General features: G+C 34.0%; 1 protein-coding gene across 1 annotated transcript; it reads left to right on the forward strand.

Annotated features, from left to right (window-relative positions):
• Window positions 1–1,804: 1,804 nt before the first annotated feature.
• Pdzd8 (PDZ domain containing 8) lies at window positions 1,805–25,697 on the forward strand. The gene is made up of 13 exons (XM_072536280.1): window positions 1,805–2,108; window positions 3,619–3,822; window positions 4,090–4,282; window positions 4,720–4,930; window positions 6,649–6,803; window positions 6,900–7,240; window positions 9,157–9,352; window positions 13,055–13,242; window positions 16,230–16,417; window positions 17,554–17,848; window positions 19,629–19,860; window positions 21,858–22,144; window positions 24,295–25,697. Exons 1-13 carry the CDS (start codon window positions 1,947–1,949, stop codon window positions 24,496–24,498), a joined length of 2,856 nt encoding a protein of 951 aa, XP_072392381.1. The 5' UTR covers window positions 1,805–1,946; the 3' UTR covers window positions 24,499–25,697.
• Window positions 25,698–27,634: the final 1,937 nt, after the last annotated feature.

The following is a 27,634-nucleotide window of genomic DNA, read 5'->3' on the forward strand; positions in this document are numbered from 1 at the left end:
AAGTTATATGTAAATTTATCAATTAATATAAATACTATGTGTGTATGCAATCAAATTACGGTACCTGTGATGTTGATGTATACTTCTTCTTCCTCAGTGCACTGGGCGATTCGGGAACAAAATCTTCTCACAATGTCACGTGGTCAGGGTACTAGTCATACAAATACTGGAGTGTTTAGCGCGACGATTTATACAGGACTATCTCTAAACTAAGACCGAAAAATATGCGTGTCGCCCGTAGCTTGCTCCCTTAAGACTAGGGGGGGCTGTACAGGTCCGTATTAATTTACGATGACAAAACATACACACACGTTAAGTAAAGAATTAAAATATAAAAATAAAATAATAAAAATTATTAATAAAAACTGAGAATATGTGGAGGGACGTAACAACATGATAAATCATTTAGTGTAAAGTGTGTATAATTGAATAAATATCCAAAATATACCAGTATTATTACAGAAATAATTATACCATCTAGGGAAAAGATCATTTCCATATAATTATATTATCGGCAAATAAACGTGCATACTAAATCAAAACCGGTAAGTAATTGCAAAGATATGCTTAAGAAACTGGCGTTAGACAGTGGGATAATGAGAAGTAGGCCAAGCGACCGAGGAATATTTGAGAGCGATGCAGATTAGTGAATGGAGAGATGTGGCGTGGCATATAGGAGAAGAGGCTTGAGGCGAATTATGGAAGGTGACAAAACCCACCATGGGTTGTAGCGCCGAGGATGATGATGATGAAGCCGAGGTATGCAAGGGAACGAACAGCCAGACTCGTTATTTAATTTTGTATTTAAATTATCACGAAACTTGTGTGATTGTGAAAATATTTTGTCATCTAAAGCCTTCCTATAAAAGTTTTCACTACAATAAATAAAATTAATTGTAAAATCAAATCGATGGCTCCCCGACCAAAATTCGAATTATCAAGTATGTGTCTTCCATTTTGAAATATCTTTTGTTTGGATTCATTTCGACATTTCACTAGAAGAATGATATATAGCTTTTTTAGAGCCATACAAGGGTCGCGAAAAATTGATAAAATCAATTATATTGCAAACAAAAAGTAGAAAAGTGGAAATTTGTTTGAAACCAAAATTCAGATTTAATTTTTGTCTAAATCTGTGCCTTCTACGATTTTCAAAGCAAGCAGATGATGAATATGAGATAGACGATATGGGGAATTTAAAATTACATTCCACGATATAAATTATATTGCTTCTCTTTTCTTTGAAAATCTGGATAAACTCCATTCGCTTAGCTCGGGCATATTTTGACAGATTCATTGTCGGAAACCTACAACACAACAATTCCTACTTCTCAGTATTAATAGCTCAAGTATCCTGCTATTACAGACTTCTTTCTTTAAAAAAAGAAGAATTATTCTAAATAGTCGAAGTGTATACTAAACCCATCAAATTTTGGGTAGTATATATTTAAAAAATATATATTTAGTTGTTATAATTTAACATAACTATTTATTATATGGTGCAGATAAATAAATATTGATTGTCGGTAATTTGCAAAGTTCTATTTTATTTACTATTTAGTTTGTTTACTATGAATATTGGCTATGAGTACGGGTGCTTGGTTGTATAGTAATTTCCAGCCACTTTTAGTCTGTCAAAAAGTAACTAACTTCGCAAAAAAATAATTACTAAATTCACTAGACAGTTCGGACTGGGATTAGCGAACCGAGTTTATTAATTTCTTAAGGCTACCGCCTATCGTTCCGTGATAGTGAAAGTGTTGACATATGACATATGGTTTCAACAGTTCTTCTTTTTTAAAGTTGAAGTTTGACAAAAACAAAAAATATTGTTTTTAAAGAAAGGTGGATTCATCATGTAATTCATCGATCTAAATAATAAGAACTATTTAAGTACATTCCCTTCGGTCTAACAGTCTTTTGTGATAAATTACAACTAACGAAAAATGGATATTTTTGCTACATTTTTTCTGGCCTGCGTTTCAGTATTATTTGGCATAATTTTAACTTTAAGTGTCCAGTATTATGTATTGTATGTTTATTTAAAAAAGAGCCCAGTGGCAAAGCCTCCTGTAACGAAAAACACGGCCGAATACAGTTTACCACAGGTACTATTCATTTATTAAACATTGGCCTTCATAATGTGGCAAAATTAACAGCTTTAATTTAAAAAATGTTATCATTTACATTAATATATGTATACAAACAGCTTTTATCTAATTAGGAAACAGCTATAGGTTTATTGCATATATTTTTAGCTGATAGTTGCTTATAATAATCTAAAAAGGTCAATGCAATGAAACTGTTTATTTTGATTTTTCAAATGTTTGAGAAAAAATACTTATCAGAAGTATAATTATTCACAGCAGATATCTTGTAATGATACATTGGTTTCTGGACACGGAAAGCAATATATTATTATGAAAGGTACTTCGCTATTTTTAAAGGCATTGTTATACTGTATATAGCAAAATACTTTATTATTTTTGTCTTTCTGAATATTATGCAAAATATAAAGACACAGTAGTTTATAGTCTGAACAAAACAGTAACTGTTCAGTATTTTTGCCAACATTTCAATAAAATGTGCTACTTATTAATTTATTATTGTGTTTGCTAAAAAAAGTTCCATCAATATTTTCCTCTACACCTATGTGGAGTGGAATGTCCGGGTTATATTCCTTCTTGAGAAAATTACTATTTCCTACAAACCTGTTCTGCATTTGTTTTTGCTGAAAAAGTCAAAAACTTCCAGATTAATGTTACACAACTTTCAGTTATTCATCTGAAACTTGCTTGCCATCAAATATCTCTCACTAAACTTCTCTGGGTTCTCTATTATACTCTTATTCAAGAACAATATATGCCATATCAATTTTTCTAAAAGAAATAAAAAATGGGATAATTAAAAAGTGTTTTATTTGTTGATACATCACTTTTAATTAAAAACAGTTTAAAATGGTTTAATATTGATCAGATTGATCAAATTACTTTAATTTGATCTGTTTGATTAATTTAATTTGTGTCCAAGCATTCCTGTTTTGCAACTTGTATTCACTGTTCTTTTTAACTACTCAACATTCAGTGCCACACATAATAGGTGGTCTTATGGTGATCTTATAGAATTTCTATACAATATTTTTGTACCACATCATCACACCACTTACCTCCCTTTTATCTATCCTACCTCTTCTACTACACACATTTCCAACTATTTTCCAACTATTTTATAATACAAATTCTATATAATCAAAACTAATATTCTTACTATAATTTCATCATCAAAAATAACCATCTTATGTGTATAAGTAACTCCATTTTTAAATAATATATTTCTGCACTGTAAATTCTTTATACAAATCCTTTTTTTTAACAATTTTAGCAATTTGAACATTTATATCTATATTATACATTAATAATTACACAATAATTATATTAAATTTTGAATATTTTGATTGAAAAACTATATTTTTTGAAAGAATGGATCTGGCATCCATCCTTTCTTCGTTGTAGTTGTAGATATTGCTCTCATATAGTCACATTGACTTTATGTAGCTCTTCAAGTTCTTCCTCTACTGTTCTTGTAAGATTTTCTATATAGTCATATCTTTTGTTTCAGGATATAAAGAAAAAATTAGAAACCGAAGACTTTAGTGACAAAGGGAAGGGAGATAGTTTACCAATTAGTTTAGTATTACAGTTTTTATTTCATGAACTGAGACATTCAGAGTATATCAAGAGATGGCTCTATAAAAAGTTAAGCCTAGAATTTGATGAACTGCTGACAAAAACCACCATAGGAAAATTTTTTGATAGTATTACTGTAAGTATAAAATTATGTTTGTTTTTCCCTATAGACAAAATATTGCTCCTTAGGTAACCTTTTTGCCACAAATATTTTGTATTACCACCATTGCCACCATTAAAAGTTTTGCTGTTGAAGCTTTAATGAGTTACAGAATGATTTTTCCTTCCTAAAGATTAAGACCTTTCAGTATTTCCTAATCTCCCCTTCTAGAGTTTTAGAAGATTAACAATTAATTATGATATTATGTTAAAGCTATAATCATATAAGTTTTTTCTATTTCAGATTAGAGATATGCATTTAGGAACCGAATTTCCTGATATAAAGGAAATAACTGTAGATAATGTCAAATTAGACAAAAAAGAAGGATACATAGAGACTATTAGTTTGTGTTTAAGCTTGGATTATACAGGAAATTTTTTATTAAGTATCGATGCGAAAATGAAGTTTGGAAAAACTGCTTATCTTTCCATTAAAGGTTAGTGTTTTTAGTTTATAGTACAATTTACATAAGAACCCTTAATACATAAAAAAGAAGTTTAAATTTATGATATCGAAATTGAAGTACCTTGGAAAGGTCAAAGGAGTAACAAAAATTAAGATATTAAGAAACATGAAGAAAAGGTGAAACTGCAAATTGAATCTATATTGGAAATTATCGAAAGATAAACAGTTTAGTTGATATGGCCATTAACAAAGGCCAAAAAAGGACATCAATTGATGGAAATACAAATCAAAGAAAGAGAAATGGCAAGCAGTGTTCTTAAAGTGAAAGAACATGAGGGAAACAACAGACATTCCTTATTTTATTATAGAGAAATGATAAAAAATATGAAGTACAGTACAGTACAAATGACATTAGTATTATTATTATATCATATAATTGCTTCTGAGCTAAGTGTATTTTGTTTCCAGTGAAAAAAATAAGTGGCAAAGCGAGACTGCAGTTTTCGAGACAGCCATACACCCATTGGTCTTTCAGCTTTTATTCTGATCCCGTTCTGGATCTGCAAGTTGAATCCCATTTTCAAGGCAGACAATTACAGTCTAACATCACAAATCTTATAGTTAATCAGATTAAGAAAGCGATAAAAAGGAAACACACCCTGCCAAATTACAAATTAAGGTAAGTTCAAAATTGAATACTTACTTTTATTATAGATAAAAAATCATCTCAAGTTTTATACTGTATATTTTTGGAATGGCATTTTCGTGAGACAATATAGGTTACTTGATGCTTCCCTGTTGAACATTTGCTTTAAAATGTGTCTATTCATGTGTAAATTTCATTAAAAACTTAAATTCCTAAGTCAAAACAGGCAAATGTTATGACTAACACTGAAAGATAAGCATTTACTTAATAGTAGTGAGTAATGTTTATTTTAGTTTATTCATAGTCTTCTAACACATATTTTAAGTTATTTACAGTTTTTTACCACTAACACTAAAAACACAATTAATTTATAACGTTTATTTACGTTATGCTACAAATATATTTATTCCACTAACTCCTTTAAATATAACTAATTGTTCTTTTTACATAGAGCACCTCTGTTTCCAGAAATCTCTCGACGAAGTTTTGCTACGAATCGTTGCATAGCATAATATATACTGTGATAGCTTCTTCAAACGTTTGGACAATGGCGTAGCCACGATAAATACGATAATTATAGATTACCTCATATATTTCCATTATCTCACATGCCAGCATACAAATATAAATCGTCAATCAGGACTAAAAACTTTTCTACAAATATAAATACCAGAAGAACAGCCCACATTTGCCAAAAGATTTGTACATGAGAACACATTTTGAATATTAGACAAATGATCTAAAAACCAAGCGAATTCAATATCCAGGTTGGAATTCAATGTTTGTTTTATATATTATAGTAAGGCGTTTGATAAAGTCAAATAGTATCACTTATGGCGGATACTACAAGTAGAGGGCGTACCACAACATCCGATTTTGCTTATAACTAAGGTATACAAACATACCACTGTATCAGCAAAAGTGCTCAACATACTTTCAAATGAATTCCACTCAAGAGAAGATGTGAGGCAAAGATGTAGGGAAATGGGCACGTCAATAAGTGGCTGAAAAATAAACAATCTGAATTTTGTGGATAATTCAGCCCTTATCGCGAATAGTCAAGAAGAGACAAATATTTGGTTATATATATCAAAGACAAAAATGACCGGTTTGTTATTGTTAACTTATCTGGAATCATTGATATCAAACACAGGGACATTATATGAGGAGATAAAACATAGATGTGATCTAGCAAAGATCGCTAAAGACACCCAAATCTCAATAACCCTAAAAATGAGATTGTTCAACTGTTTATTATCCCCAATACTAACATATGGATATAAATATTGGACAGAGAGACATGGAGTTGAATTTTAAGAGGACTAGAGTTCAGTAAAAAGGCTCTACAATAAAAATACTTAAGACATGTTATGAGATCAGACACAGAAAATATGGAGAGGCTCATCATTCAAGGAAAGGTAGGGCCGAAGATTACGAGGAAGACCCTTACGAGATGGGTTGACCAAATCAGAGAATCTGCAGAATACCAATGCACAAATTAAAAGAAATGACCAGAGACAGGAGATCTCTAGAGGTGGAACATACACAACATAATGACGATCACTACATTTCCTTCAGGAGTCAAGACTGAAAAGGGGAGACTTTAAAATGTTTACCATTTGATCATTTTTTACTTTATAAAGAATTGTAAAGTGTTGAATTTTTGTATTTTTTAATCTTATTGCCATACCTTAATGCTTACAATGACAGTGACAAAATACAACTACATCTAACACTCGCTTATCTTCTAGGTATAAGCCGTTCTTCGTGAAAACGGATCCATCTCAGTTGGATACAGATGATAATGAGATCGTTCCCCAAGGTCAACTGGAGGTGACCTGCGTTGAAGTGTCCAGATTATCTTTGCCACCTATAGTTCAAAATATTTATTGCACCATGTCAGTAGGTAAGTTTTGAACGTCTGTTTTATACATTGCATCTTAAATTGGTACTTAACTTAATTGGTATATAACTATACTATCTTATCTATCTAAAATTTTAGACATAATTCCCTGGATCTCTCTCTACCAAAGAGATGACAACCTGTACATGACTCTCGAAATAACCATGACAAAGGTACGACAAGCTCAACTAGGCGTAATTTTTAAACAAGAACAAGGTCTAGTGCTGGTGGACAGCGTGTCACAGCACAGTACTGCTTACAGATCCGGCCTAAGGCCGAACGACATCGTGGTGGCCGTGGAAAATCGTACTGTCCAGACAGTGACGCAAGTAGCCAAGTTCATCAAGTCGATTTCGGCAGCTAATATAACGTTAAGAGTGGATAGACTGGCCGAGAATTATGTGATTAAATCCAAGTATTCAGAAGAGACTGAAATGAAGGTAAGTAATTGAATATTTTTTCTGCTCAATATATGTATTTTTCATCTACTTATGTATTTATTTTTTACTACGCCATTTTATGACTAAAAAATTATTGTTGCACTCGATGGAATGCCAACAGATGTGAAACTTTTATCGACAGTCCTGAAAAACATCTTTTATCTTTAGACCAAAATAGGGTTCTTCTGTGGACCAAGAGTAACCTATATGCCAAGTTTCAAGGCTGAAGGATTTTTCCTTTAATTAAAACAAAAGGAAGAAGAAGAATACATATAGACCTCAAATTAAGTTGGATTCTGCATTACACCAAAATGAACCTATGTTCCAAATTTACAGACTCTAGGACTTCTCCTTCAAGAGTTATCTCAGAGACAAATGGACTGACAGGCGACAATGTGATTTCAATAAAGACCTGTCGCGCCATTAATAGTCACAACTTAAAAATTTATGAAAAATGAAAGACGTCTATAAATAAATAAGCAATTCATTATCCTAATTAAATTATTACCGGTGTTACAGCCTTGTGACATATCGCTAAACATATTTCTTTCTTAATAGGGTCCTAATCATCATCATCATCCTCAGCATATTCTACCAATTATGGTGTCGCCTCCCTTAGATATTCATTACATATATCATATCTTCTTCTTTAAGTGCCATCTTCGCGACGGAGGTCAGCAATCATCATAGCTATTCGGACTTTTGAGACGGCTGCTCTGAAAAGTTCATTTGATGTACATCCGTACCACTCTCTCAGGTTGCGCAGCCATGACATTCTACGCCTCCCTATGCTTCTCTTTCCTTGGATCTTTCCCTGCATAATCAGTTGGAGCAAGGTATACTTCTCTCCACATGTAATATGTCTGAGATATTCCAATTTTCTTGTTTTAATTATATTTAAAATTTCTATTTCTTTATTCATCCTTCTCAGAACCTCTTTGTTTGTAACGTGTTCTGTCCACGATATTTTCAGAATTCTTCTATACACCCACAGCTCGAATGATTCCAGTTTTTTCATTGATGTCGCATTCAAGGTCCAAGACTCCATTCCATAAAATAAAAGTCGAAAAAACATAGCACCTCGCCAACCTAACTCTTAGCTCCAATTTTAAATCCCTTGTACATAGCACTCTTCCCATTTTGTTGAAATTTGCTCTAGCCTTTTCTATTCTGATTTTGATCTCCTGAATGTAATCATTTGTGGAGTTAATCATTGTTCCCAGATATGCATATTTGTCCACTTGTTCGACGTTGGTTCCGTTTATTAGAAGATTCTCGTTATTTCTTTGAGTTTTCGATATTCTCATAAATTTCGTCTTCTTGACATTCATTGTTAGACCATACTCTTTTCCATACTCTTATTCTGGTCACCAGTCTCTGAAGATCTTCAATATTTTCTGCTAAGATTACAGTGTCGTCCGCATATCTAATGTTGTTAATGGGAACTCCATTTACCTTTATTCCAGCTGTTTCAGAGCGTTTTTCAGGATCTCTTCGGAGTAGGCATTAAAAAGAATTGGCGACAATACGCATCCCTGTCTCACTCCACATCTTATTTCAATTTCTTCTGACAGCTGTTCGTTAACACGTACTTTTGCTCGCTGTTTATAGTATAAATTTGATATGATCCTGAGGTCGTTGTAGTCAATCTTCTTTGATTTCAGGACATTCATTAATTATTCTTAACGTACGTATATATCTTGATTGACGTCCAGGCATCTTTGTATCAGTATATTAAGTGAAAAAAGAGCTTCACGCGTTCCTAGACCTTTTTAGCCTATATATCATATGTACGCCCCTAATATATTCCTTTATTTATAAAAGACAATATGTTTCTTGCTTCTTTGAAATATATTTATTTTTAAATGTATCTTTACTACAAAAAAAGGATCAAAAGTTCCTCAAATGTTGTGTAGGTATCGTGTCCTACACCAGAAGTGCCAGAAGAAACTGAACTGATGCAAACCGAACAAGACAGTTTTGTCATCGTGGAAACCCCCAAAGACACCAGAAAAAGAGTGCCTAAAATAATTCCATCGAACGAGAATATGGCCAAGTTCGCTCAAACTATAGGAAACTTCAGTTTGAGGAAGAGGAAACCGTCGTTCTCTGGTAAGGTATCAACATTTCTAGATATACTCGTATTGTAAATATTTTGACTCATATTTAATACAACTTAATATATTTTTAACAACTAGTTCAGTTGGTAGTATATAATTAAGTGATCAAAAAGATAAAAAATACTAAAAATATGAAAAATAAAAAATATATAATATGAAGAATACAAAAAATATAAGATATGAAAAATATAAAAAATACGAAAGATACAAAAAAAATGTGAAAAACAATAAATATGAAAGAAAATTGAAAATATGAAAAATACAAAAAATATAAAAATTACAAAAAATAAAATTAATATGGAATCAGTGTTAGCAATCATACTATAATTATAGTGACATACTATAGTTACACTTATTTTTACTATATACTATCATGCCTTTACAATAACCCTTAAGTCTACTAAAATTTTCATAAACCACATTTTTAGACCGAAAAAAAACAAAATTTTTCGTAATGATGAAACCCTAAAATTTTTCTGAATTAATTTCAAAATATTTTTCATTTAGCGCCGAAATGATGATTATTAATACAGTAGAGTACATTCCAATATATCGCTCCTAACACATCTATTACTTTGTTTGTCTGAGTGTGTTAATGCAAAGATGTTTGGATGTAAACCAAGACCTCTACGTAGGTTTCATAGATTTTGAGAAGGCCTTCGATAAAGTCAGACACCAAAAGCTGTATGAAATCCTAAGAAGCAAAAACATCGACAGTCGCGACATTAACATCATATCCAGGTATGAACATTAACGGAGAGTTAATTAACAATATACGATACGCTGATGACACGCTAATAGTAACAAATAACCTAGCAAGTTTACAGTTTTTGATGGAAAACATAAACACCCATACCAAAAAGTATGGTCTAAAACTGAACATCAAAAAGACTAAATTCATGATTGTAACAAAGAAGCTATACACCAATGTGAATTTAATCATAAATAATCAGCCAGTTGAAAGAGTTACGTCCTACAAATATTTAGGCGTTTGCTTCACTGATACTAATGACCAGACAAGAGAAATCAAGAGGCGAATAGAGATAGCGAGACAATCGTTTGTCAAAATGAAAAAGTTCCTATGGAGCCGGGACATAAATATAAACTTAAGAACGAGAATGTTAAGGTGCTATGTTTTTTCCGTTCTGCTGTACGACATGGAAGCCTGGACACTGAAAAAGATAAACATCAAAAACATTGAGGCATTCGAGATGTGGTGTTACAGGAGAATGTGGAAAATTCCATGGACAGAAAGAGTAACAAATCAAGATGTTCTGCTGAAGATGGGGAAGGAATGCGAAGTCATAAAAACCATACAAACGAAAAAACTGGAATATCTGGGCTACATAATGAGAGGAGAGAAGTACTCTCTGCTCAGACTCATAATCCAAGGAAAAATCTCGGGAAAGAGAAATGTGGGACGTAGGAGGATTTCCTGGTTGCGAAATTTAAGGGAGTGGTATGGGTGCAGTTCATTACAGTTGTTCAGAGCTGCAGCCAACAAAGTAAAGATTGCTGTGATGGTAGCCAACCTCCGATAGGAGACGGTACTGCAAGAAGAAGACATCAATTACTTCAATTGATACATGTAAACATCTGCAAACTACTGAACACCCCCATAAAAGTTTTATACACAGTTTCATAAAATCAACGAAGAACCATTAACTATTATTTAAACGATAAAATTGAATTTGACGATTATTTTTTCTCATCTACTATCATTTTTTCAAATTTACTATAATTTTACGGTCCTGGCACAATAATCCCACTCTCCAGGGTTGCTAACACTGAATGGAATACTGATATGGCAATTTTTCAACTACCGTATACGTTATTCAGTATGTGGAACAAAGATAACGCTTAATTGTTTGAACAGAAGTGAGAGGCAGTCACAATCTCGAAGGAGTAGGCATGACTTTTAAACAGTGTTGCTATATTTGTGTTACATCTTTCCTTCTAAAATGTTGGTCCGATGAGTGTAAAATAATATTTAAATCCACTACAGTTCATTGTAGAATGAAAATTAATATTGTTCAAAAAAACTTAAAAAAGGTAGCCATGTAATTGTTATTTTCTGATCGATTCTATCAGTTACTTAATTAGTTAACAAAGAACATTGATTTAAGGAATTGATGTGTGGCAACTATGCATTATTCCTCTGACGAGTTGTAAAATTTTAAGCAACGCCTTCTTTCACATATATATATATATATATATATATATATATATATATATATATATATATATATATATATATATATATATATATATATATATATATATATATATATATATATATATATATATATATATATATATATATGTGAAATATATAATGCCGATATAATTTTGATTTTAACATTCCCCAGAAATAAAAATCCAAAGGTGCTAAATCTGGTGATCTAGATGGGCATTTTATTGTTCCTCTTGTAGAAATTAATCGTCCAGGGAATGGTTGTTCCAAATAATTTGTAACTTCGATTGCATTATGTACTGGGCAACCATCCTGTTAAAACCAGACATCATCGAAGTTGACCGCAATGTTTAGAACTGCTGGAATAATCTGATTGCGTAATAAATCTAGATACTTTCGTCCATTCAGATTTCCATTAATAAAAAATGGACCAATTATATTATCGTTATAAAGTCCAGTCGACACATTTAATTTCTTTGGGTATTGTTTTTCACGGCAATACTCAAGACAGATGGATTATGGACAGATTCTTGGGTGGTTTGCACTTTATTGCAATTGTATCCATTTCGTTTTAAAATATTCCTTACAGTTCTCGCCTTTAGGTCAACTTCGTCTGCAATTTGTTTACTCGAATAAGGCGTTTCTTCGACAGAAAAACAAACTTGCATTTCGCCAGCTTCGCGTTTAACAGAGATTTGTTTCGATCGTGGTTGATCCGTTGGTCGACATTTCATACAGGTATTTATGCAACCGAAATTTTCAAAGATTTAGTAATTGATCGTACTGTTTTCTCTGTCGGAATTGGGCGATTTTCAAAAGCAGCAATAAATAACTGTACTATTTCTACAATAGAATGGTTCCAATAATACCATTTCACCATTTGAATCTTTTCTTCTCGAAAATATACGCTTGGCATGTTAATGATTTGTTGTTAACCTTTTACCACCACAGCTAAAAATCAAATAGATAGACCATAAACCTGCTTTACAGATAAGTACCGCCTATTCTTTTGAGGAGAAATCATGCACTCGTAGAGGGGATACATCTTTTATACTATCTGTCTGTCTACTGAAGTGCCTTATTTATTTAGCTCACGCTGTTGTCACATATCAATTTCTCAATATTTTAGAAGGAATGATGTAACAGAAGTTTTGCAACACTGTTTAAAAGTTAGACTCACTACTCCAACCTGTGTCGATTGTGTCTCACTCGTATTCAAACAATTAAGTGTTATCTTTGTTCCACATACTGAATAACGAATACGGTAGTTGAAAACTTGCCATATCGGTATACAAAAAATATGGAAAATTTAAAAAATACAAAAAATGAAAAATATAAAAAATAAAAAAATATGAAAAACAAGAAAATTGATGAAAGACAATCTTTAGTTGACTAGTAATCCTAAACTTTGATCTTTTGAAATTAGGAAATTGCATAATTCAAATAAGTGATATAAATAAATGAATAAATGTTTTCCCATTTATTAATATTTTTGTATAGAATCTGGGAGTGCTAAGAACACCCCCACCTCAAGTAACCCAACAACCCCGCAACATGCTAGCCTTAAACAACAGCAGCAAGCCGCGCAAACAGCGTTTTCGATTAAGAAAGCCTCAATTTCTGAGGTACCGGAAATCACCAGGACTGATACGGAAACAAACTATACGGAACTCCCACTACATATAGATGTAAGTTACTATTTACTAGTTTTGCTTTATTTTTTCTTTGTTGTTGTTCTGCTTCGTTATTTTTTCTGCATTCACTGTTTGTATGGATTGTCTGAATATTCCTCTGTTTTTTCTTCGATTTATTTGCACTATTTATTTATTACTCGTACAAAACACTGCTTAAGACCAGATCACAAAAGTAAAAGCTCACTACTTTATAAGCATACAAAAACTATATGTGAAAAACTTCTAGTAATATAATAATAGTGTCCCGATTTATACCGCTCGCGGCTTTGAGAGTATAGCAGGGTAGTCTGCTATATCTAGGGCCTACGGTATACAAGGAAGGTAACATGGCCAGTGCTACGCTTCAACCGCCTATTATTACCCCTGGTTTTACCCAAGGTACTCATTTTTATTCAGGCTGAGTCGACCTGGGGCCTATAGACATTTTTAAAAATGTCTAGTTGTTCTTGCCGGCGGTAGGATTCGAACGGACCACCGGCATGCGAGGCAAGCATCCTACCGCTTGCGCTACGCAGGCCCATAAAAAAAACTTCTAGTTTGAATGTAAATAAACAAGATTTTGTAACCCGGTCGACAGAGGCGCTAATATTCAATTTTTATGCAGTTCGTATAAAAAATTTTGGTAATGGTTGTAAGATGACTCTTTGGACGAGCAAGAATTCATTATTTTGCCTTGAATTTTTATCTGATTTACATTTCTTCGATCTCTTTTGTTTCCTCTATCAGCGTATAACTATTTTAGTTAATGAAATATCTGAACTCTGACTAAGAATTTAATTACATATCCTCTATGCGTGTGGTTCATAAATTTTGAAATATTCCTCATGTTTTTCTTTAATTTTTGCAACGATATTGTCTTTTATCAGGTTACCTACACATTTAATGTGACTTATTTTTATTAGATGCATACACACAAAACTGAGTAATTAAGCTTAACGTTTTCTAATATAATTATGACAATATATACTTTTGGAGGTTGGATATCAACTGGATGATAATCAATCTCCAATAGAGGAACGAATCACAATATGGAATATGTTAATGTTAACGTTAACTGTTCCACAATAAAATACTGTCGACTTTGCTTTTGTGAAATGAATGCATGATTAATAAAGTATGGGATATCGACTGCTATCAGAAATAATTTAATGTGTGGTTCAATTTTTTAGTGTGCATGACAATATTGGCTTTCTGGTCTTTTAAAAGTATTTATTATAATAAATTCAGATATTCCTGTCTACAATTAAACTAAAATTGTGTTTTACTACTAAACTAAATCTTGTTTTCCTTTGGTGTCAGGTGTTTGTATGAATTACGAAAACAATTTGATTACACAGGTCTGCAAAAATTTTTTTGAAAATCTGTTTTAATAATAAGAATTTAGACTAATCTATGTGGTCTGTGATATGTTGAATATAAAAGTGAACTTTATATCGTAGCAAATCACGTTTTTTCAGAAATTGGGTATCTTTTCCCAACTCGAAAGAGATTTAAGTAATGTGCTTGATTAAAATGAGCTTGTTAGTTTAACTAAAATCTTTTCTTTTTTGTGAGGTTCTATTGGTACATGTTTTCTTATAAATACTATCTGGAATGTCCCTCTGCAGCATGGAGCAGTACTCTCCAGTCATTGTTCTGCTCCATTTTCTTTGACATCATCTTTCCTTCTCCTTGGAGAAGAAAATGGTCCAGTTGGAGTGGAGAAAATATACCTTTTAGGCTCATCCGACAACCCAACAATATTTTTGGAAATTGTATCTTTATTGTTGTCCAAAAATTTCTTCGCAACATCCTTAAATGCGAGTGGAGATCTGTCATACTGTTGGTAAACTCTTGATCCACTAGAAGTGTTCTGATATCTGGCTGTATAAATATACCTTCTTTAAATTTCGTCTCCAAAAGACCTGGTAACTTTTTAACAAAGTATTTGAAACATTTTTCGTCTTTTGGAAGAGATTTCCTTGTTTTGTGCAACAGTAATCGTTCTTGGCATTGGCTTTATTGCCACTACAATAAACAAGATTTCTTTGTTGACTGAAGAAAGGCATACGATTCGTGTCACGATATCTGAACCAAGAAAAAGGCACTACAGGGAGTAATACGTTATTTCTCTTGAGTCGGGATCCAAGCAACCTCAGGTAACTTTGGTCCTGAGGTTTTACTTCACTTTCTTTCTTTCTTCACAGAAATACGACTTATTACTCTATAAATCGACTTAATAATTATTTATTTTCTGGTCACTCTATTTGTTTTTATCATCACCCCGTTGTAAGTCCACTGCAGGACGTAGGTCTCTTCCAGAGTGCACAGTCTTCACAGATCATCTTGCCATCCTGTAGGTGGTATTCCTCTGTTTCGTTTATCTGTTTCTGGGTTCCATTCGGTTAATCTGCATGTCCTTTTTTCATCCTTCATCCTTCCGGCGTGGCCAGCTCATCTGCATTTCTATCTGCTAGCTCTCTCCACCACATCTGTAACTCTGCTTCTGTTTCTAGATCTTCTGTTATAGTTCCCAAGATATAATCGGTTACCACTATTGTTGGGACACCCTATGTGTGCTGCCAAATAATAATAAATTCGGTATAGGTTAAGGTTGATCTTCACCCTCAATTAATTTGTTTCTGGTCCTAGAGATGGCTCTACTGTGGCATGCTGCTGTGGTAAATTTATTTTTCACAGCAGCATGCCACAGTAGAGCCATTCAAAAGTTATGATTTCAATAAACAAAATTTTAATTTACAAAAAAATTGTGGAGATTGGGCAAAAACGTACATCACAAAAATAAAGAGGAACCTTTTAAAAACTTCATTAGACTACAAACATTTTTATACATCTAAGATAAAAAGTTGAAATACTTCTCTTGATAAATTTACGTTGGCGTCGAAACAACAGTCGTGAGTTTACTTAAAAAACATCAGTGTTTAATAGCTTTTAAGGTTATGGCATACTTTATTCATTTTTAACGGTTATAATTTGTTTAGGTACACAAAAGCAAAGAGCTTCAAGCCACCACTGTGGTTCAGTTCAACGAAGATTTTCAATTTACTTTAAAGGATTCGTTAAAACATCTAAATATCAATGTGTGGGGAACGATACCGGACGAAAGGGATGTTCTGCTTGGTTATACGAATATTCCGCTCAGCCATGTCTTGGGGGAGTGTTGTAATAGGTAAGAGATTTATGTAGTATTAATGATAGCAAAAAAAAATTGGGTAAGTAGAAAAATCACATATGTACAGTCAGAGCTGTTCTAGATTAAAATAAACACTTTATATATATATATATATATATATATATATATATATATATATATATATATATATATATATAAAGGGCTGTTACAAGACTATCTTTTAGACTACCTACAGAAAGATCTTTTATTATTAAAGAATATTTTGATTGAGAACTCTTATCCTCCACATATGCTACACAGGATAATAATGCGTAATTCTGCGATATTCTTAAATTTTCATTGCTCAAATATTCGTTCAGTACGGGCCAATCAGGATTCTTAGAATCGTAGATTCGTGGAATCTTTCTCTACCGCAAAAAACTCTTCTTTTGAGTTTGGTAACCAAGAAAAAGTCCGTGGGTACAAGGTCTGGTGAATAGGTGGACTCAGGAATGATAATAGTTCCATTTTTGATGCAATAATCAAGAACGAGTAAAGCAGAATGAACTGGTGCTTCCTATAGCCTTACGCAAATTTCTCGGCATTTGAAGAAAAGAAGGATAATTATTTTACCTCGTGAAAGAGAATCGTAGTATATGGGTATATCCTACAATACAATCGAAAAAGCAGTGAGTATGAATTTAAAGTGCTGTGATATTTTGAGTGTCGCAAATGTTGGAAGATTGACTTTGATTTAGGCGATTGGACCTCTGTTTCCACATCGTAGCCATAAACCCACATCTCGTGACTAGTGATATGCGTTTTAAAAAGATTTTATAATTATTTGTCACTCAAAAAGTTCTTTATCTTGGTGTTAATACAGCCACACACATGAACCAAATTCATTTTTACATTCCTCAGCCATCTCACGAATGGTTAGACGATGCCACAAACAGTTGACCTTCATTTAAATTTATCTCGTATCAAACATTATAAAAATAGCTGTAAATTAATAAATAGAGCTGAGGCAGAATAAACAATGTTGTCAACCATACTGCGCTTCATTGCGATGTTGCCACACGTTTAAAAAATTATTGGAACTTACGTCAGCTTTTATGATAATGCTTCAAGTAAATACAATTTTAACCAATAATAGTTTGCATTATTTATCTATTAAAACACCTTTTAAACAGTTTTTTAGGCAACTACATGCGCTGCTACTCATTCCTGCCACCGAACAACATTGTACCGAACAATCAAACTCACCCTCTTCTTCTGCACTCCGGATTCGAGCACGTTTTTTGTTATGGAGATGTTTTATTAGCGTTCATATGGACCCACGACGACGATATCGAGTTGAAAAGGAAAATGTCGGAAAATATTTCCCCGGAAGATGTGAAATCGGTGGAATCGACCGGTGTAATGCAGCACGATTTTGTCAGGACGCAGTTCCATCGGACCACTCACTGTGATTTTTGTTCTAAGAAGGTGAGTTAATGTATTTAATAATATACGTAAATAATGATATATATTTACATATAAGAAAGCTGTAAGTATAACGCAGAAACTGTCTAAAATTCTTTTAATTTGAAAGATCAGGATATTTTAATTTTTTAGATAAATTTCTGGTGTAGTTTTAAACATTTTTATCAATTCTTTCCTGTTGAACATTCTCTTTTGATTCTTATATTTATATTTGTGATTTCCCCATCATAACTGTCATCTGTTCTTGTTCTTTTATCTAGTATCTGCTTCATAATTCCACTGTATATATATTTGCCTTCTTCCTTCTTAAAAGAGTCCATTTCGCAACCGAAAACTCAAAATAAATTATTATAACGGAAATTAAAACGCACTGTTCAATTATTTACACAGATAATTCACTTAAATATTTACAAACCCAATGGACTACTTAAAATTTATTTTATAACTGTCCCGTCCATCAAATCAAGCGGTCTTTATACTAAAATAAATATATTCGAGCCGATTCTGGGGATTTCTATGGAGCGCCTCGAGCTTCGAGATGAAGTTCAGATCAAGAAATAGTTGTAACAATATTTAAATGATTTTAAATTTTGTTAATTCACAATAGTTCAGTTCAGTGCTTGTAAAACTTATTCCTAAACATTCTAATTTAAATAAAACTTCATCTTATGTATCAATTGCTGAATCAACACCGACATTAACATAACATATACTACAGGATGTAGTTATCTTCTTCTTGTAGTTCCTTCTCCTATCGCAGGTTGGCTATCATCACAGCTATCCGTACCTTATTGCCGGCTGCTCTGCAAAGATCTACTGAGCTGCAACTATACCACTTTCTTGGGTTTCTTAGCCAGGAAATTCTTAGTCTTCCTATGGATCTTTTACTCTTGATTTTACCTTGCATTATGAGCCTTAATATCTCATATTTCGCACCTCTGGTAATGTGGCCTAAATGTTCCAGCTTTCTTGTTTTGATATTCTTTATGACCTCGCAATCCCTTTGTAGCTTTCTTAACACTTCTGCATTTGTAACTCGTTCATGGTATTTTCAAAATTCTTTCACCACACCACAAATGATTCCAACTTCTTTATATTATCCACTTTTAGTGTCCAGCTTTCCATTCCATACAACAAAGTCGAGAACACGTAGCATCTTACGGCTCTTATACTCAGCTCCAGAGGAAGGTCTCGATTAACAAACATTGTTTTCATTTTTATAAATCCTTGTCTTGCAATTTCAATGCGTGTTCTTATTTCTCTACCTTGGTCATTGCTTTCATTTACCCAGGTTCCCAGATATTTGTAGTTATTCACTCTTTCTACTTGTTTTCCCTCGATATCTAGCCTTCCTACTGTATGTTGCTTAGAAATAATCATGAACTTGGTTTTTTTAACGTTCATTTATACTGACTTGATGTAATCTATTTACTAAGCGTTGCAGTGCTTCTAGACTGTCTGCAAAAATAGCGGTGTCGTCTGCGAATCTTATGTTGTTCAAGATTTTTCCGTTTATTGATATACCCTGTTGTTCCTCTGATATTGCTTCCTTAAAAATAGCTTCGTTGTACACATTGAATAACAATGGGGACAGCACGCAACCCTGTCTAACACCTCTTTTGATTTCTATTGTTTCTGTATCGACATTTTCGATTCTAACCTTTGCTTTTTGATACCAGTACAGATTGACAATAATCCGTGTATCTCGACTATCCACATTCTTTTCTTTTATTGATTTTCAAATGATCATTGACTGATTACAGTATTTGAATAACTTTTTTAGATTTGGTTAAAGGATGCTGTCCAATGCAAACAGTGCGGATTGTGCTGTCACAAAAAGTGCATAGTAAAATGCCAAATGAGCAACGGATGCAACCCTAACCTAAAAGTCGACAATTCCGCCTCCGAGGGACCGGAAATTACGATGACGGAAGTCGGCGAGGACCTGTCCGAAACGAAACCCCTAGGAAACGGCCTGAAACGAGTTAATAGTGTTAATAATCTAGCTATACCAGGTAAGTTTGTCTTCCTGCACAAACTTTTTCAAATATACACTCTATTCTCTGCAGCACTTACTCACTCTTTATAGTTGAGATTTGAAATGTTAAATTCAATTGGCATGTTTTAGTAAAAAATAGACAAAATTACTACATAGTTTTGAAAATCTTGCGACTTTTATTTTTCTTTTAGTATCCTTTGTATTAATATAAGTAACAAAAAAATATAATAAACATAGACAACGATAAGTTGTAACATAACAGATGCATAAGTTTGGTGTCCAATAATTATCACCTTTTATTTGTTTCCATTTTTTATATTCAGGCTCAATTCCCAAGCTCTATATAATTTAAGGTTGTTGTAAATCTGTAGGTTTATTCAAAATTAACAATATCATCGGCGTATCTGTTGGTATTAATACCTTTCTTTTGTGTTTGGTGTTCTGTGGTATTGCAAATTTGTTTTCAATGGAAAGATTGGCAAGTCTTCTTGTTCTTCTTTGAGTGCCTCTTCTATCGGAGATTGGATATCATTAGGGCGATTCTAATTTTATTTACTGCTGTTTTGAATAATTCGTTAGTGGTATAGCCAAACCACTCTCTTAAATTTCTCATCCAGGACATTCTTCTACGGCCTGGATTTCTGCGTCCTTGGATTTTTCCTTGCAATATATTTTGTAGGAATGTGTACTTTTGTCCTCTCATCAGGTGGCCAAAGTATTCAAGTTTTCTCTTTTTTATATTCAGTATGACTTCTGGATCGTTATTTATTCTGCGTATTACCTCTTCATTTGTAATTTTATCCACCCAACTTATTTTTAGTATACGGCGGTCGCACCACATCTCAAAGCTTTCAAGCTTTTTAACATTTCTCTGTTTAAGAGTCCATACCTCAACACCGTAAAGCAAAGTACTGAATACATAGAATTTTAACATTCTAGTTCGCAGCTGAATACTAATATCACGATTACAAAATAATTTTTTCATTTTTATTAAGGTAGACCTGGCAATTTCAAGACGTCTTTTTATCTCGTGGTTTTGGCCACCTGTTTCATTGATGAGGGTTCCCAAGTATTTGTATTCGCTTACTTTTTCCGAGTTGGGTACCGTTTATTGCTATACTAGTGTCATGCTCGCTGATTCCTTTTACAGATTTAATATTATTTGTATGTCTCTGGTGTCGATGTTCTTTCCCCTTCAGGATTTCTTTGAGTTTATTGTGGCGTACTTTGTCAAAGACCTTTTCAAAGTCTATAAAGCAGGCGTGTACCTCTTGGTTAACATCTAGACATCTCTGTGTTAGGACGTCTATATCTAACTTTTGGCTGTGGATGGAAGAAATATTTTAAGCAGATGACTCAGCAAAGAGATTGTTCGATGATCTGAACATTGCATTGCCTTAGTTTTCTTCGGTATGGTGACAAACGTAGACAGCAACCATTCCTGAGGTATTATACCAGTACTGTATATCGTATTGAATAGATGTAATATTATGGTTATGGATTTATCATTCAAAAGCTTCAACAGTTCTGTAGGAATTTCATCAGGTCCATTTGCTTTTCCATTTTTAGCGTTTCTTATTGCGTATTCTACTTCTTCTTTCAATATGTCTGGCCCAGTTGCATTGATTATCTGAGTTGTTTCTATCGTCTTCAAATAATTCATTCAGGTATTCTGTCCATCTTTTTATTTTATTCTCTAGATAGATAAAGTCTCACTAACTTTGCAGTCCTTTTTTTTAGTCTTTCTGAGTCTATTTTTGTTTGGGATTCCCTCAAATTTCTATTATTCTGTTCGAAATTTCAATATCCTTTCTTTTTACTTGTTTTAACATCCGGTTGTTTAAAATTAGGGCATCTGTTTAATTAAAAACAAAATAATAAAAATAGTCTATAGACTTAGTCTATACCTGGCCAAAAAGACTTGCCAGGTACTTCAGCATGAAAAACATTTTACTTATTTTTGAATCTCCACTACTAACCTGCTAACACTACAACACGACACCGATTTTTTAGGCTCTCCCTTCATAGGTTGCACGTCGAGAAGCCTGCCGCCGTCCCCGCAGCGAACGCCGAGCAGGAAGCAATCTCTGGTGGCGATCAATCCGTTCCTGATGTGTCCCGAGGTCCTAGAGGAAGTCCAGAAGAACCCCGCCGAAGCGTCGGACTGCATTAACAGACTGCTGGATCAAGTTATGCAGTGCCCCAATGACGAATCGCTGATGGACGCGGCCAAGGAGACCGGGCGACAGATGTATTCGCATCTGTCGCACGAGGAGAGAGTGGAGAAGATCAATCTGATGGTAAGTGGTCGCTTCGAGTTATTAGAAGGTCTCCGTGTTGGGAACAGAAGATACTAAAGTTCAGAGTGAAAGAGTAGACTGTACTATTAAAGACATGCTTCTGTTTGCTTGAAGGTTCAAGAAATAAGAAAGACCTACTCTTTGACAATTATTCGAAATAAAATGATCAATAGCAAATTACTGTAAAGGAAATGTATGTTTTCCAAAAAAGATCATGGACAATTGTCCTTATTCGAGATTTCACTCCCTCATCGTAAGTATTCTGACTGGCTGACTGGAAACTGTTTTTCTTCCTTTTTTGTACCGGTTTCAGTTCGCTTTGCTGTGCCTCTTCGCGGATGTCATAAATTTTGTGAACACACACCGTATATTTTCGAAACTTTTTCCACAGTAATAGTCAAGCTATCACCATTTTTTAAGTTCAGATGATCATCATCATCATCATCCAGCCCCATTTTCACATCCATTGTTGGATATAGGCCTCCTCCAAACGTCTCCAGTTCTCTCTATCTCTAGCTGCTGCAATCCAGTTTGTTTCTATTCTCTTTAGGTCGTCGGTCCATCGGGTGGGTGGTCTGCCTCGACTTCGCTTGTCGGCTCTTGGTCTCCACTCCAATAATCTCTTCGTCCATCTTCCGTCTTCCATTCTAGCAACCCAGCCCACCTCCACTTTTGTTTATTGATTCGCAGTATAATATCGTCTACGCCAGTTCGTCGGCGTATCTCCTCATTTCTCACGCGATCTTTCAAGGTCAGGCCTAGCATTGATCTCTTCATTCGCCTTTGTGTTACCCTCAGTTTTTCGGCAGTAGCTTTCGTTAAAGTTAGGGTCTCTGCTCCGTAGGTCAAGGCCGGTAAGATGCATTGGTTAAATGCCTTCCTTTTCAGGTGAATTGGGGTATTTGTTTTAAAATGTCTCTCATCCTTCCATATGCCGCCCATCCCAACGTGATTCGTCTATTTAGCTCGCAGGTTTGGTTGTCTCTGGTTATTCTAATTTCATGACCCAAGTATGTGTATTTATCGATTAATTCTACCTTGTTGTTATTGATCTGTGTCGCTGTGAACCATATTGGTCATCATTTTGGTTTTCTCGAAATTTATCTCCAGCCCAGTTTCAGATGATAGTTCAATACATTTAGAGGCGCATAAGTAAACAAAAAGAATTACTCAGCATATTTAAAGAGAGAAAAATACAATACTTGGGTCCTGTATTGAGAGGCGAAATATATGAATTACTCAAAATCATATTGGAAGGTAACGTTCAGGGCAAAAGATCAGTTGGAAGACGCCAGAACTCGTGGCTGAAAGACCTGAGGTGATGGTTTGACCGCTTATCCACAGAAATCTTTCGTACAACATTTTCCAAAGCTACAATTGCCATTTGGATCGCCAGCCTTCGAAAGGAGACGGCGCAATAAGAAGATATTAGGGAGGTGGAAGAGAAAAATATTGAGAGGAACAGAGGTTGGGCCATTTAGTGTGGGGAAATTTTGACAGCGCGGGGAAATTTTGACGTGTGACGTCACAAGATGGCGGCCGACCGCTGACAACTGTCAACCGTCACATCAACTTTCAACTCTCAAACGTGAAGTTTGCGTCAATTCTTCTTTTTAGTCTGTCATCTCTCAAACGTGAAGATTGCGTCAATTCTTCTTTTCACGCTTCTTCTTTTTCTTGTTCCGCTTTTCATCTTCTTTTTCGTGTTCCGCTTTTCAAGATGGCGGACATCACACTCACGTATCCTCATGTCTCATCACGCGCCCCGACCAATACGTATTCTCGGCCCCACGCCCTTGTCGGCGTGGAAAAAAAGGGCGCCCAAGGAAAAGGCGGTATGACAGTGTTGTGGAAGATCTAAGAGGTATTGGAATATTTGACTGGGAAGAAATAGCTAACAGAGTGAATGGAAAATAATAGAAAATGCATACGACGGAATCAATACAATAAAAAAAAATAAAAATGTTTTTTTTTATTTTGTAATGTAATGTAAATACATTTTTTTTACATGTTATTTTTTCTTTTTACATGTTATTTTCTTTTCCAAAACTCGGTTTATTCATAGTGTTTTAACTTTTTGTTTCTTGTTTAGTTGTGGAATTCTACTTTTAGCAATTTTTAGTAATTTTTTTAACGCAATAATATTTTAGATGGGCGAACTGAAGAAAAGCCTGGATTCAGTTACCGTCGAACACATGGAGCTGTCGAAACAAATCGGATCAGAAGATTCCGAGGTCGAGAAGGCCAAACTGGCTTTTCTGATGGGAAAGGCCGATGCTAAAGTTCACGGACTATCAGTATTGATGCTACATTACTGCTCTAGTCTTCAACACACCCAGGAAAAGATCATTTAGATCGAAGGACTGTTAGGTATTCAGGTATAAACCAATTGAAGTCAATATCCACTGATAACTTTTTCTTTGTATAAAAATGAAGTAATCTGGTGATACGGATGTACGAAAAGTAGTTGTTTGTCCAGAATATTTTCTGTTTGTGTTGATTTTACTAGAAATTTATAATCTTGCACACAAAAGTCAGATTTAGTTGTAAAAAATTGTCGATATTCCTTTTTGCCGATAATTCATGTTATTTGAAAAATGGTCTTTGAAGAGTGTGCGGAGAAAGTCTTATTGGCTGATGGCCTAAAACAAAGAAATGTAATAACTTGTATGATTTGAAAGTTCTTTGGAAATAACATAAACTTTGGCAACAGTGCGTTACAAAGGAGACGAATTTTAACAATTCTAGTTTCCGCCTTTAGACCTTTATGTTCATTCTACTGTTCTCCCATGCAATATCAATTCATTAATGTAGTCAGCATTAAAACTCCTTTGATATTTCATTTCCTAGTCAGTTCAAAGTATTTTCCAATGGAATCTGCCTAAAATTTTTATTTCTGTCAAATTTAAAGAGTAGGAAGTTCAAGTATACCCAAATCCCAAATATATTTTTTCGAAATTAATAATATACACTTTTGAACCCGATTGGCTAAATATCATGCTCGGCAAATGATTATTGTTATTATTATTGATTCTCTTTTTTATTACAATTTTTCTACGACTCAGTTCTATGGGACCTTGTCAACAAGAACTTGCTCAGTTGCCGATACAAACTATCTTCTCATTCGGAATTAAAATAATATTCGATCGAGTATAAAATCGTGGAACATATATATCGTAACCCAAAATATGAAATACTACAATTGAGCACCATTGCTCCGAGCTACTCTGGAAAGACAAATGTATGACACTATTATTAACAAACTTCAATCAAATGGTTAATATATAATAATATAATATAATAGTCTCCCGTTTTATACCGCTGCGCGGCTTTGGGAGTATAGCAGGGTAGTCTGCTATATCTAGGGCCTACGGTATACAAGGAAGGTAACATGGCCAGTGCTACGCTTCAACCGCCTATTATTACCCCTGGTTTTACCCAAGGTACTCATTTTATTCAGGCTGAGTCGACCTGGGGCCTATAGACATTTTTTAAAAATGTCTAGTTGTTCTTGCCGGCGGTAGGATTCGAACTCCGGACCACCGACGTGCGAGGCAAGCATCTTACCGCTTGCGCTACGCAGGCCACAAAGAATATTAAATCTTATATATTCAGTTATTCGCCTTCTGTCGCTGTATTAGACTCTTCATTTTTGTGTGTCCGGTTTTGACTTTTACGAGATTATTAGACGAAATATCTGGCGCTGTGGGTAATACTGGACCATAGCACTATTTACAACTTGCCAAACTTCCTTTTCCAGTGCCACTTCTTTTGCAAGCAGTTCTTGTACCTAATCTAATAAACATTTTCTGGATATGTGCGGACCTACTCTTCTTTGGCTTTAAATAAATATATATCATCATCGTCTATGCGCTCTACATAACCCAGATATCTCAGAGTATTCGCTGCTGTGAATGGTCTATTATATGAAAAGATAGTTCAGTTCCATATTTACGAGGGGCGATCAAAAAGTTTCAGGAGTAATACTCATTTATCGAACAAACAAGTATCTCTGGTAACCCTATTAGGTATTTTAAAAAAGGTATTTCAAGCAGAGCATGGCAATAAATGTAGTCAGATAACAGCTTTAAAAAAAATATTGCATCTGATATTATCATGCGATTTTCCAGTTAAGTTGTCAGTTAGAAGCTTAAGTTGCATTAGGATATCTTCATAAGAGTAAGTACATATGCTTCAATTTATTCAATTGTATGCTATAAACCATATAAGTTTATGCTGAACTTTTTCAATAGCATTAACATGGATTTGGTAGAACAGGGACCATACATTAAAGGCTTACTGTAAAGTTGAGCTAACCAATGTCGAATTAATGGATAGATCCCTTGAATTACACAAAACAAATCCAAGCAGAAGAACAACAAGATTTTAGGTAGGGAAGATCATGCACCGACTCTATATTTATAATAAGGCAAGTGCAAGAGAAATCATTAAAATACAACAAACAGGTACATCTATGTTTCGTCGACCTTAAGAAAGCATTTGATCGGGTCAAATTAAATGACGTTATCCACTTATTGTACGCAAGAGAGATACTCTTAGGAACAATCAAAACGATCGAAAATATCTACCAAAACAACACAATAAAAGTAAAAGTAGAAGAAGAACTAACCGACCCTATTGAAGCTCGCAATGGGATAAGACAGGGGATTCCCTGAGTCCTCTATTGTTCAACCTGGTTATGGATGAAATAATAAAAAAAATAAGAACTAAAAAAGGATACCAAATGGGAGAAAAACAACTTAAAAAAATCTGCTATGCAGACGACGCAATACTTCTCTATCAAAGTGAAGACGATTTACAACGTATGCTGCACAAATTCAATATAACCGCCTTCAGGTGCAGCCTTCTCTTTGCTATGACACACAAGTTTAACACAGGGCATAAGTACAAACAGGATACATTAACCGATGTGGCATTTTCTTTTAGTAGGAGTCGTATGTTTTATTTGTCTGTTGCTAAAATATTCCGGACTTTATGTTCAAACTCTTCAACGACCTTTTCAGATGACAATGACAAATATTTATGACGGAAAAAAATTAAATAATAAAATATTTGAAACCATCAACAATGTCTAGGGATAATTAAAAAACATTCAATGTCTAGGTTATTGTCCCCTAGAAAACTTTTAGGTTTGGATATTGTTTTTTGCAATATTCACTAGTGATTTATACAGTGCTAGTCAAAAGTTCGTTCCTCCCCTCGTATGTTTTGAACGGTTATTGTTATAATAGTGAAATTTGAAGGAAGGTAATAAAAAGAGGTAGGCTTCTCAACTAGTAATAGCAGGTGACGTAATGACGTTACAGCGTCACTGTGACAGATAATTTTAAATCTGACCTGATGGCAAATCATACCTCGTTTGAAAGGTATTGAAAATACCCATTCAACCACACTCATTTTATTTGAGATTAAGCTCATTTTGATGAATGTCCGTGATGTGAATGTTGACGAGGTCCGTCACCGGACCTC

Source organism: Diabrotica undecimpunctata, chromosome 1 (genome assembly GCF_040954645.1).
Source record: "Diabrotica undecimpunctata isolate CICGRU chromosome 1, icDiaUnde3, whole genome shotgun sequence".
NCBI lineage: Eukaryota > Metazoa > Arthropoda > Insecta > Coleoptera > Chrysomelidae > Diabrotica > Diabrotica undecimpunctata.